The sequence below is a fragment of the Tachypleus tridentatus genome, chromosome 6 (assembly GCF_004210375.1).
Source record: "Tachypleus tridentatus isolate NWPU-2018 chromosome 6, ASM421037v1, whole genome shotgun sequence".
Taxonomy (NCBI): domain Eukaryota; kingdom Metazoa; phylum Arthropoda; class Merostomata; order Xiphosura; family Limulidae; genus Tachypleus; species Tachypleus tridentatus.
Window position 1 is genome coordinate 77795251 of NC_134830.1, and position 13371 is coordinate 77808621.

At 30.0% G+C, this 13371-nt stretch overlaps 1 protein-coding gene across 1 annotated transcript; it reads left to right on the forward strand.

Annotated features, from left to right (window-relative positions):
• The first annotated feature begins 1804 nt into the window (after positions 1-1804).
• Positions 1805-13207, forward strand: LOC143251646 (cell adhesion molecule DSCAM-like). Its single transcript, XM_076502909.1, has 12 exons — positions 1805-1808; positions 2264-2551; positions 4054-4173; positions 4267-4427; positions 6784-6886; positions 7651-7935; positions 9007-9126; positions 9560-9742; positions 10274-10454; positions 11836-11894; positions 12132-12536; positions 12999-13207. Exons 1-12 carry the CDS (start codon positions 1805-1807, stop codon positions 13205-13207), a joined length of 2118 nt encoding a protein of 705 aa, XP_076359024.1.
• The last annotated feature ends 164 nt before the right edge of the window (positions 13208-13371 follow it).

A 13371-nucleotide genomic window follows, 5' to 3' on the forward strand; every position in this document is an offset into this window, starting at 1 on the left:
AAATGTTCATTCTCGTATAAGCTATTATGCCATTATCAATAGTAGGGCTGGACAGTACTTTAACTAAACAAACTCACTTGTAATGTTAAACAGTTTTGCTACTTGAAGTGAAGCATGTGTACTACCAATAACATAGTATATAACTTTTTTTTGTGCTGTGCATTGACGTAATGTGTAAAATTATCCCAGTGATATTGCTGCTAATATATCAGTAGCTAACTTTTTTAGATTTATCTGGTTGAAAACTATGTCAAAATTTTAAGGCGTAAGTGGAATAGAGTTTCTGTTTTAGATAAAACATTCGTTATTGGTACAGAAGGAGTATATGTGAAATACAGTTATTATATATTTATAATATTCTTATTTTAAAGAGGAGACTACTTTTATAATGACTACTAATCTCCAGACATTAGATTTAGAATATTATTTATGTGTTGATATTAAAATATTACCATAATAAAGAAATAAAATGTTTTATATTAAATGGTATTTTATTCTGAAAAGTGAAAGTATCGATATTGCCAATAATTTTCTTAATGTAATGAAAACTACAGATCTATAGTTAATTATTTATCATGTTGTGTACATTATTACCATTATTTTATTATACTAGGTTTGGTGTTATTAAGGATGTAATTGTACTTTGAATAAAAACACGCAAAGAAAAGTCAAATGAATAGATTTTACTTTTAGCGCCATCTAGTATTAATAGATAGAACACTATCTCCACGTCATCACGAAATCAGAATTAGGAGTTTGAAATGTTTATTTGTGTTAAAATACATTTTGAAAAAAAACAACAACAAGAAAACGTGATTATTTTTTATGCCGACAAACCTAGAGGAAAAAATGAAATATGCCTGAAGTTAAAACAGTTCGAAGCAATCATTAGTAATTTCAAACTTGAAGATGTTTGCTGTAATGCTGTGAAAACTAGCTTTGTGGTTTCATGGAAAATACAACGAGAAACTACTTTTTTTTTAAATAACAAAACAGATAATAAGACAGAATAAAAACTGAAAACTTTGTAAAACAGTATATTGTGTAGTAATATATAGAACCAAAGTATTATTTAATTACTTTTGCGTTTGAAAGTAAACAAAGACTTGACATTAAATCTTGCACTTACAACTGCTATTTCTTTGTCGGCAAATATGATAGTAGTATATTGTAAACATTTCTTTATAAGATAAATATTTTATTCCACCAATACTTTGTTATTACATAAACCAAATTTTCGTTGCTCTAAATCTGTGTTAAAAGATGTTTGATATATATTTAGATAACGTATTTTTAACCAAAGATATCGTCACAGATTTCAATAACGTTGATAGTAACAGAATACTGCCTAACGACCCAAAAAGTACAAAAGTAAGTTTCATCTGTCTGGTAATAAAATCAAATCACATTTCCTAAATAATTCTTAATATATCTGAAAACGACATAATTTTTTTAAATATCGTCCGTCAAACATAGTTTTGACTTCTTACAATGTGCGGCGCTGTTGTTATAAGCGTTAACAATCTATCATGAATACCACACAGTAAATTTTGACGCCATTAAGTCATTTAACATCCTTTAGCATAAGAAGAAGCTTAATACCATATAAGTACGTGTTTACAGGAACTGTTTTGATAATTTGTCTTGATTTTACTTATATGTTATACACTTTTTTTTTACGATTTCATGAGCAGTCTTATTCGTTTTGAATCGCAACTCAGCTGCATCGATGGACATCACTATGACAAAGGAAAAATATTGGTATATTCTTATTCTAACAGTACTGTTTTGGACAAGAGTTATGATGGGTAAGTAGCATTTTTGTATCAGTATAGTATTAAATGTTTATATAAGTTGCCAAAGCTTAACTGCTTCTAACGAAAAAAAACTTATTAAAACACCTTAATTAAAAAATAAATACAATATACTGAGTTCAGAAGTTTCAGATATGTCTGACTGTGTACTTTAACGCAACATTGCAGTTTGTATTTTAATGGTTTTCAAAACTTAAATGAAATAATGTTAGAGATTGAAAAACACTCAAAGGCATTAGTACTTAGTACGTGGTCCTAGGCCAGTGTTGTAGGTTATTAATATCACATAACTGATATTCTTGTTAATTTCTGAAAATTTTTATTAAGCAAAATATTGGCGCTACACTTTTTCTGAAGGTACAAATTCTATCATTATAATGTTCTGTGCCAATTTAAGAAAACTAAGATTAACTCTTTTAAAATTTTATTTTTAATGCTATTCTGTATAGGTCCTGTGAAAATACAGCCAATTAGATTTCCTGAACAAATTAAAATAGGAAGCTCCATAACCATACTATGCCAAATAGAAGCAGGAACACGACCGTTTGAGTTTCAGTGGTTGAAAGATAATAGAACAATCAACAAGAAGAAAGATCATTTAAAGATCAACTCTCACAATCAATTCTCAACGTTAACACTAGATCCTGTGAACATAGAAGATGAGGGACAATATACTTGTGTTGTAAAGAGTTCTGATAATACTTTTGCTAATTCTTCTGCAAGACTTTCAGTTTCATGTGAGTATTGGTATTAACATGTCCTAAAGTAGCGATGTACGTAAAAGCGATGAGATACAAACAATATTTTTAATTACAAGTTATAGGATCTCCCCAAAAGCACTATGTCTGGCTTTGGCTTCCCTTGAAAGCTGTGTTTAATATGAAAGGAAGTTGTCAACTAATATTTAAGTAACATATAGTAAGATGAAATAAATGTTCTCGTCATATATTTCTCTTAAAATCTTAGGAAAATCTTAAATACAAAATCAACAATTACGTTTGTATGAAGTGCTGAAATATTATTACAACGTCATTTAGTTTGCGAATAACTGTACCTTAAAACATGTTATTTACCGCCTATAAAACACAATTATTATGTTAAATGCATTTCAGCATATATATTAGAATATTCATACCACACCTGTTACGTAAAATGTAAAACGTAAGTTGAACTAGTTCCTGTCAAAAATCTAGGATTTCTCAAAAATATTGGTCTTTCTAAATTGGTAAATGAATGGTTAGGTGATTAAGTTATCAGTTAAGACATGAATTATTATCCATTGTAATTTATCAAAAGAGTGGATTTGAAGAAATATTATTAAGAAAAAAAAGAGAGTTTGTTGTGTAGAAATATACATTGACCGTGCTTTACGTACACATAAGACTTTGTGACTTTGTTCAGACGTTTTTAACTATAAATCATAAACTGCTCTTAACATTTGGTTTATGAAGTTCTCTTAGTTGATTACATATTTTGATTTTTTTTTGCAGTAACAGATTTAGCATTATAAGCATTATATTTCGAAACGTTCAACAGCAAAGAAACCGTCATGGTGTTGGTTAACTTTATGTTGGGAATACGCACGATCTCAAAATTGTCTGATTTCAGAAACAAACATTCGTTAACCTTTGAAAGTTGAGCATATTCTTATTTAACGAATTCTGGATTTTGTGCGCTAACTTATTTCTAATGCTTATAGTACTCTCACTAAATAAGTATCTAACATTAGTTTTTTTAAAGAAGAACTTGCTTAACTATCGAAAGCATAAAGTTTTGAAACAACTACTTGCTCTATGTGAATGTGCCTCACTGTTAAAGTAACGTTGTACTGAAATAAATCTATTGCACCACATATAACTGTTTCAGTACTTTATAAATCCATCATTAGATTTTTATATGTAGAAAATTTGGCAAAACCTGCACTTTAACAACAAAAAATTTTCCATGATTGACACGGCTTTCTTAAAATGATTTATAGTTGCAGTGTTTCAAAAACAACTGCTTAAATTAACATCTTATTTAAATAAAATATTTACATGTGTTTTTTGTAAACAAGTTTAGAAACTAAGCTGATAAGAATGGTATATAACTTAACGGTGACTAAGTAAAAACCGTAAGGACTAAATGACACTTTATACCATATATATTTGCTTATTTTGACGTGGCATGTTTATCAACTGTTTTAACAAATAAGATATTTTTTATAATTAAGAAGAGTAAAAATGTTGTTCATCTACAGCTTCCCCAAGTTGGGTGAAAAGACCGAAAGACAAGAAAGCAGTAGTTGGTAGTCAGGTGATATTTTCCTGTCAAGCAGAAGGGTATCCTGAACCGCGTGTTTCTTGGACTAAAGTTAGTGGTAAGATTATTATAAGTTTTAAAAAAGGTGTTATTTATTGAAAGTATGACTCCTATTGTTTTCTTGTTTATTTTTTACGATCTGGTCTTTTAGGGTCCCATTCCGATCTGTTACAATTCGGAGGCATCCAGACACGTATTCTGTCCAATGTTTCGTTTGTAATCCACGATATCCGTGTTTCTGATGCTGGCCACTACAAGTGTGAAGTTGAAAATGGTGTTGGCAAAACACTCTCCGCAGTAGCAACATTAACCGTAATTTGTAAGAAGTGTTTCATTAGTCAGTTTTCTGTATTTATTAAATAATTGCTTTTACACATAAGATATACTAATGCTTTTAGTTTATTTATATCTAGCTAAATTGAAAATAGCTAATCTACGAACAATAATTAATTTATTAAAGTTTTCTTCATCAGAAAAGTAGCTGTTGATATGGTGACTTTATTTAATAAAACAAAGTATATTACTAAACAAAAATATTTCTGTTAATAAACTCTTAATATATTTTCACAGTGAGAATGTAAGAAATAACCAAACAATGAAATTTGTAAGGTTTTTAACTTCAATCTATTGTTTCCACAAAATCTAAGTATGTGTATTTTTATTAAGCATCAATTTGTTGTTTTAACATGAAAAAATATACATACAATGAAATTTGTAAGGCTTTAACTTCAATACATTGTTTCCATAAATTCTCAGTATGTGTATTTTTATTAAGCATCAATTTGTTGTTTTAATACGAAAAAAGAGTAAAATAGGCCCTTTCTAAAACCGTAACCTAATGACAGTCAGTACAAGCTTTCATACAGCTTGTTCTTGATTATTACTCATTTGTAAACAATGAATGGACTTGTCTGCAACCAAATCTAACTGATTAATTTTTAATCCATAAAATTAATAAGGGTAATTACATCAATATTATCTAGCATATACAACTATAATTTAATTTTAATATTGACTTGTACTTGTAATATCTTAACATAAACAGTTCATTAAAATATTTCACAACAACAGATTATCAAATCAGGACACAAATTACAAAAAAAATATTAAAAATGCTTGGTAATACATGACAAAAATCATCATTATAAAGTAGTCATGCTGTAACGAAGTTTCCAATTATATTTTAATAATAATGTTAAATAGTAATAATAATAATAAATATTACATTATTTCTCGTGTTGCAAAAACACATATTTGCAGGCATCCCATGGAATGTAATTTTTGAAGTTTTTATATCTAAAGTGTATGATTACAAACTTTTTAGATAAAATGTTATTTACCAAGTTTCGAATCACTCATTGTCCAGATCTCTATTAAAGATATAGAGATGCATATTACACTACTGCTAACCTCAGATTCTCAGTACCATTTGGTGAGTGAAGAAAAAAGTGTTCATAAATCTTAGTTTTGTTGAGCACAAAGCTATACATTGGGCTATCTATGCTGTGTCAACATTTTAGCATTATAAGCCCTGAAGCCGACTGATGACCATTGAAAGGCCATAACTTCTTCATTAATTTAACCATCTTGGTACTCACAATAGTAGCTGAGAAATATTTAGACTTCTATCATTGTTAACCTCATCAACTGAAAAATACTCTAATATATATACATATATATGTGTCTATGTGTGTGTGTACTTATCGTTGATTGTAAAGAAACACCTGACGCAAAACTTCTACAAGTTTACGAAGTTCACTGATGATCAGCTATTGTTAATAAAATATCTCTTCTGATTGTTCCGAATTCCGTGTACATTCTTAAGACCTCCCATAAATAAATTTTTATCTATAAAGAGCATTGATCTCGCTACAAGTAATCAAGCTTTCTATCCTACCGTTCAAATGCTAAGACTCTCTTACATTAGCAAATAATAATTCTCTTACACACAAACACTGGGAAACTGTTCTGTAAGTATCTCAGGTGTAACTTATTCTGGCAGAGCATATCATTGTTCTTATAATTCTGAAATATTACGTATTTCATTCATTATATTTCATGTATTATTTTTAACAAATCGGACGCTTAAGGATAAGTCTACAAATAATTATTGAAAATTCTTATAAGGAATTTATCAGTTTATATGTTTCTTAATTTTCACTCTCATTCAGGCATGAGTTGCATTGATATCTAGTAGTTAATATTACCTTCTCTGTCACTTAGAGAATTGTCTATGTTCCTGATATAAGTGTGCCTTTTCCACGATATTTTGATGTGATGACTTATTTCATAAGCTAATAATGGTTTGCACTTAAAATAATTCCTACACGGTGCGTTATAACAACACTTAATGCTTCATGAAAATAATAGGATTTTTGATAGTCGTTTGTGGCGCTTCAGTCGGATTTTGCTTTGTGTATTTTGCAGCACAGACGCCATCATTTCCAAGCTTTATGTTGGAAAGCCGCATTTTGGAGCCGATATATTTCCTGTGAACTAACTTTGTAATGCTTGTCCTTCGAGGTTATGATGTAGAAACGGGTTAAATAACCTACGACTCTGACGTTATATGTTTTTCCAGAGGTGTCCAATGTTCACTTTGAATGTGAGAAAATTTCGGCAACCTGCTATATATATATATTGTGTGTAACCTGTAAGTTTTTTACAGATGACTAATGGCAGAAAACTTCGCGTTTCTGTCATGACTGTTCTAATGCACTTGTTTGTAAACATGGCCGTTCTTCTAGTTTGGGTTAATGACGTAAAAGGAGGTAAGTCGGATAGTTTTGGTTAAATTCTAAAATGCTTAATGTAGAATTAAATGTCCTAAACATAATCATGAGATCTAAGATACGTAATGTTGCAGTAACTTAGGAAAATAAGGTCCATTCTAAGCTAAGATAAAGCTGCTTTGAATAATAGAAGAGAATATTTTCATTTCCTTAAAGCAGACACGACTTCTTGATTTAAGACTTAACTCATAACGATATCAGAAAGTCATATTTTTTTCGTAACTTTTCACAGTGTCATAACAAACTTTACTTATCACCAAATGAAAAAGTTACGACAGAAATGCTTTGTTTTTGGACTACCAACTGCAACACATTTTTTGAGTTCAGTTTTTGAGTTTCGTGTTCAAACATTATATCGTAAGGGAGAAGCTTGAACTAAGTTAATAATAAAAACTAAAACACTTTGGTTGCTTTAAAAGTGCCAAAACTAAACAACAAATGTCAATTCCAGAGTTGACTAAACTATACTTGTTAAATGAATATAACAATTTATAAGAATTCTGTAATTGCTTTACATAATGATATATAAACTTTTAATTTTTATTCTTAGCACAATGAATGGTCAAAATAATTTCATATTACTTAGCTACATAGCTTACATTTATTTCAAACCAAAGGCACATGTTGTTTTTGGAACATTTAATAGTACTTAAAATGTTCTACATCTAAACATATAATTATCAAAAACTTATCCTTATCGTGCAATTATTTGTTTTTAATGTGTTTGTTCCCCCTTTCTTTAGAACTGTTTGAAATAATCCCCTTTTCCTTTCCTGACAATGTGAGAGTTGGGGGAAGCACTACTGTTTTATGTACTGTGAACGAAGGAAAATCGGGGATTCAATTCCAATGGTTTTATGGAGAAAAAGAAATTGGAGCTAAAATGCATAAAGTGAAAATTGTAAATTCAGAGACATTTTCAGCATTGGAAATAAACCCTGTTGAAGTTCAAAATCAGGGAAATTACACTTGTGTTGCTCGTACTGCTAAAAATGTCAGCAGATACACGACAGTTTTAGCCTTGAAAGGTAAGTGTAACAGCAGTTTGTTAGATATTCCAGATATTCATTTATGCTAATGTTTTGTAGTATTGAAACCGTTAACCCTATAAACAGTTATTGATATAGATAATTCGCTACAATTGGAACAGTTCGAAAAACTGTATATCTCTAACAGGAAAGTACACACATCTCTTGTCGGTAAAATTATGTTCTTTTATGTTAGAGGTTAAGGTAAATTTGTAACAAAGAAATCTTTGTATTCCAAGTACTTTACTGCCACTACAAAAAATGTGTAAATGCAACTTTTTAAAATAATAGAAACAGTTAATCTGAGGTCAAGTTCTGCTGCTAAAATATCTATCTGACTACGAAAAACATAAACGTACAAACCAAGACAAGTTTACAAACAAAATAATCACCCGCATACAATATAATGTACTGTATATAATGTAATCGTGTTAAATGATGATAAATTTAGACATCCCATGATGACGATGAATAAAACGCAGCCTTTTTTAAAATTAGTTTGGACAAAATCTGCTTGATAATCATTTGATAAAAAGTTATTTTGCTTCTCGAGTAGTGTTATAACAATATATTAACTAGTGTTGTATGATAATACTAGAAATAAGTGGCCTTCTGACATCAAATCGTCGTTTTTATTTAAGTAAATACTCAACGTTTCGCTTTACAGCTTCTTGAGGAGCGTTTCACTAATACAAAAACCGTAATTGACAGTAAACAGCTTCAAAAAGCCACTGAAGAAGCTGTATAGTGAAACGTTGAGTCTCTAATTAAATAAATTCAACAATTAGGTGTTATAAGATATTTTATTTCTAGTATTAAAATGTTTTCTGTATTCCAATATGCTCTACAGAAATCAAATAATTAGTTTTGTATGATTGCATCTGATTCTGTTAAGCTGTTGAATGAAAAAATTAAGTCTGTACTACATTTTTCTAAGGATATTTAAACTTTTTTTTCTCTACTTATAGTTCTTAACCTTAGTTTGGCGTAGTTTAAATATATATATGAGAAAAGAGCCATTTAGGTTTCTTAGATGTAACGAATTATAGTTTTGTTTTGTTTATATACAAGCATCACCAGAATGGAAGCATGAACCTATGGACGTAAGGATAAAGCAACTTTCACATCTACGATTAGAGTGTTCAGCGACTGGTTATCCTATTCCTACTGTTAGATGGACACGTAACAAAGGTAGGGAAATGTAACAAATTATTGTCTCCTTACTGTATTTTGTCAGTGTATATGATGTTAATTGTACGTTTCTCCTTAAATATTGTAATTTGAGAAATATTAACTTAAAAAACTCTAAATAACTCCATTAATAAAAAAAATCACTATGAAACTAATTCAGATATGCAATTGATGTTAAAAGGCCTCTCTTGTTTGTTCTAATTCCTGGATTGCAAAAGTAGGAGCTAAAAATAGTTTTTGCATCTATAGATTAAAAGAACAAAAATGCATTTCTCAAAATGCCTCTCAGTGGCTCAGCGGTATATCTGCAGACGTACAACACTAAACACCGGGTTTCGATACCCGTGGTGGGCAGAGCACAGATAGTCCATTGTGTAACTTTGTGCTTAATTAAAAATAACAATAACAACAATAACAATTTTTCAAAATATAGAATCTTCCTTGGAAAATCTTTCAGCGACAAAGTTTTCTGAAGAAAATTTGGATGTTTCGCACAATGGAAAGGCAGTTCTAGAGGTTAAAAAAACGACAGAAAAAGATGAAGGATTTTATATCTGCACAGCAGACAACGGTGTTGCTGAACCACTACGCAAAAGTGTGAGAGTAACTGTTATAGGTAAATTATTATATATTCATTTAGAAATAAACAGACTGATTTTTATTACTAATTTTAAAATTTATACTTACGAATGTTTCGTAAAATATTCTAAGAGACACTAGTATGAGACCTAACGAGCAAATAAGCTCTTTTTTTGTGATTTGTTCAAAGTCCACAAAATGCAAATTTTGAAACTGGTCAAAAAGCATTGTGCATATTTCAATATCTAAGTTTTGAATTTATCAATGGTACGTTCAACAAATTAATATTTAGTTGTAATGCTTTATGCTTTGAAACATAGTGTATAATCACTATTGCGTATAATGTCTAAAGAATATCCTCTTTATGATTTTATTTCTAACCAACGTTATTTATAATAATCAAAAAGAGACTATTTGATTCCGGTTGGTGGTGTTACCGTCGAAAAGAAGCCCTTTGCTTTGTTTAGTGAACCAGTATGTATAATTCTATGAAAGACAGTTGCCGAGGGGAAATATCATTAGGCAATGGTATTTTGAAAAGATTTGAATTTATTTCTTACTAATGAAGTTTCAAAGTTTTTAGAAAATATCGAATTTATCACTCCACCAAGGTTGGCACAGAAGTCGTACTCAGAATATGAGAGTCTGTGTTCTCTTGGTTACAACGTATTAAACAATGGAGTTCGAAACGATTCAACAAACTGTGCTAATGGCGTCTGTTTTACTTCTAGTTGCAGCCCCAGCAAAAGGTAAGCATTTAAAGTTGAAAAATTAAACAAGTTTCGTTATGTAGCTGTTTTATAGAACTTTAAAGTAAGATAATTATATTAGAGTCGAAATGAGTAAATTAGTATATTTTAAAAGAAAAAATCGGTTTATTGTATAATTATTTATTTAAGTGGCTGTATTTGAATAAATGTATATAAATATATTACTGTGTATTTACCAAAGTATATACATTTACTACTGTGCAGTTTGTGTTTTGTATAACACTGCCATTATACGTACATTCATAAATTTTTGTGTTCATTTGTGTTTATTTTATGTAATGCATATGAAAGTGTGTTCACTTTCTCGAAATAAATACAATTTTGAAATTTATTTACTCTTTACCATTTATTGAAAATACTTTCAAAGTTTGCTTAATACTAGTATTTCTATGTTAGTAAAACATACTTAAACAGATCATTTTCCATCATACAAATTATATAAAACCTATATTACCAACTGTTACCTATTATAGTTAACATGCCAGAGTTCGTAGTTTTTCGTCATTGCTGGTTTACTTAAAGCAGCAAGATATATATTACACGAGTCGAAAAGCTGTAGGGCTGAAGAACACATCAATAGTTGATAGCGGAAGGTATACTATGGTAAGAAAAGGGAAAGAAGGGGTATACATTTAAACTAGTTTTTAGACAAATGAAAAAATAGGACTTAAGACTTTGGTAACTAATCAAAAACCATATGATTTCTTGTTCACGAATCTGGGCATATTACACTGGACATCAGAACATAGTGCATTCAAATTACACCTGCGAAAGGTTGTAAAACTGGGTTTAATATCACATCAGTATAATTTATCACAAAATAATGAACCTGTTCTTTCGAAACAGCATTTTTACAGTCACTTATTCGATAAGAAATTCACACTCAAAACAGTTATATTGAAGGACGTTGCACTGCACTAGCCGTATGGTTTAATTTTGACTCTACAAGCTTAAAATAATGAATCATTGGTGTTTGGATTAAATGCGACCAGTGGTAGTGTTACTGACTTCAATTATATTTACGAAAATAAAAAAGTCATACAAATTGTGTGGTTCTTATAACTGGATATTGAAACCTATTCTTTATCACATGGTCATCAACAAGCATTCTAGATGCTGTCTTAAAATTTATTTCGAGTCCATAAATGATTCGCAATTATGATGATGTGCTATAATAACAGTATTTGGTAACACTCCACGAATTTGTTCAAGTTCTGATAGTAAGTCCACAACCATCCTAGAACTAACTGCTTAAATAAAATGCTCCACTTCTCATCTTTTTGTTTCTGGTTTTCAATGTTTGGACAGCTTGTGCTTTATTTCAAAGCAATTGGCATACACTTCTATCACCATTCCACAGCCAGGTAACACTAAACTATGGGGAACAAGAACAAGAACTGAAGCCAGAACAGCAAATAAGTAAATGATTGATTTCTAAGATGTAATATTGGTTTACCATCCAGTTACATCTAGCTTAGGAGCTCCCTGTTCTAAATAGTAGTAGTAATATATTTTTAACTCTATAACACATATTAAAACAAGCTACATGTAAGAGGTTTAGAAATGCAAACGTTTTTTTTCACAAACAAATGTCAATGGTATAAATATTTTATATAAATGAGACACCTAAGTTACATAAAATGTTTTATTTTTCAGAGATCCCAACTATCATGCCATTTTCCTTTCCGCAAAACATGACTGTTGGAGGATATGCTAAAGTATTTTGTGCTGTACAGATCGACACAAAACAGCTTAGTTTTAAATGGATGAAAAATGGTGAAGTTTTGACTAATGCAAGAGAAAGGGTTTACATTACAAACAACTTTGATTACTCAGCCTTAGAATTAAGTAATGCCCAAATTGAAGATAATGGAAATTATACTTGTCAGGTGAAGAGTCCTGGTGGCATAAGTCAGTTTACTGTCGCTCTGAATTTGAAAGGTGCTCCACTATGGATAAAAAAACCAACAGACAAAACTGTAGAAAAAAATTCTGATGTTTATCTAGACTGTCTGGCCCGAGGTTCTCCACAACCTTCTGTTACATGGTTTATAAAAAAAGGTAGGTTCTACCATGGTATTGAAAATGATAAATAAGGTATGTCTGATAAATATTAGAAATGGCTATTGATGTTTAACGTTTTTGAGTTATTTATGAACAAAATAAACGAGAGTATTGTCAGACTAACAAAACCTGAACCATTCTTATCCTGATTGACAGCAAAGCATAATTTTTCGTTTTAATTACAATATGTACATGTATATATGATACAATTTCATAATAAATGGCAAAATTAAAAGTCCAGATTTATCGAATATATCTGATGTATTAATTTGTTAGAACTAAATCTAGAATTGCTTAAATTGTTTTGATCTCAGTTATAGCTCTTGCAGTAAATGCTTGCAGGAAGAATATCATTTCTATGTAAAATCTTAAACAAATAAATGTTTGTTTACCTTAAACGTATTTAAAAATAAAAGTTAGCTAACATAATGTGGATACATTTATTACTGTTCTTTTAAGGAAATTCCTCCATAAAATTTTCATCCTCTATCACAAATCTGAGGACAAGGTGGAAGATATTTGAGAATGGCACCCTTCGAATACGGAATTCCCAGAAGAAAGATGAAGGAGAATATTCTTGTATTGTGAGAAATGACATTGGAAAAGATCTTCGACAAACTGCAGTTATCAGAATCAGTGGTAGGAAAGAACTGTATTTAAGTGTCTAATTCCAAATTATGTAGCATCGTTGTAAAAGAAGTAAGTTAACCCAATAAAGTTCCAAAAAACAGTAAAGGAAAAATGCAGTTATTTGTTATTTAAATACTACATTCAGCATTTTTAAACTTTTACATCACAAACAACCCTCAGAAAATGAAATACATACCATTTC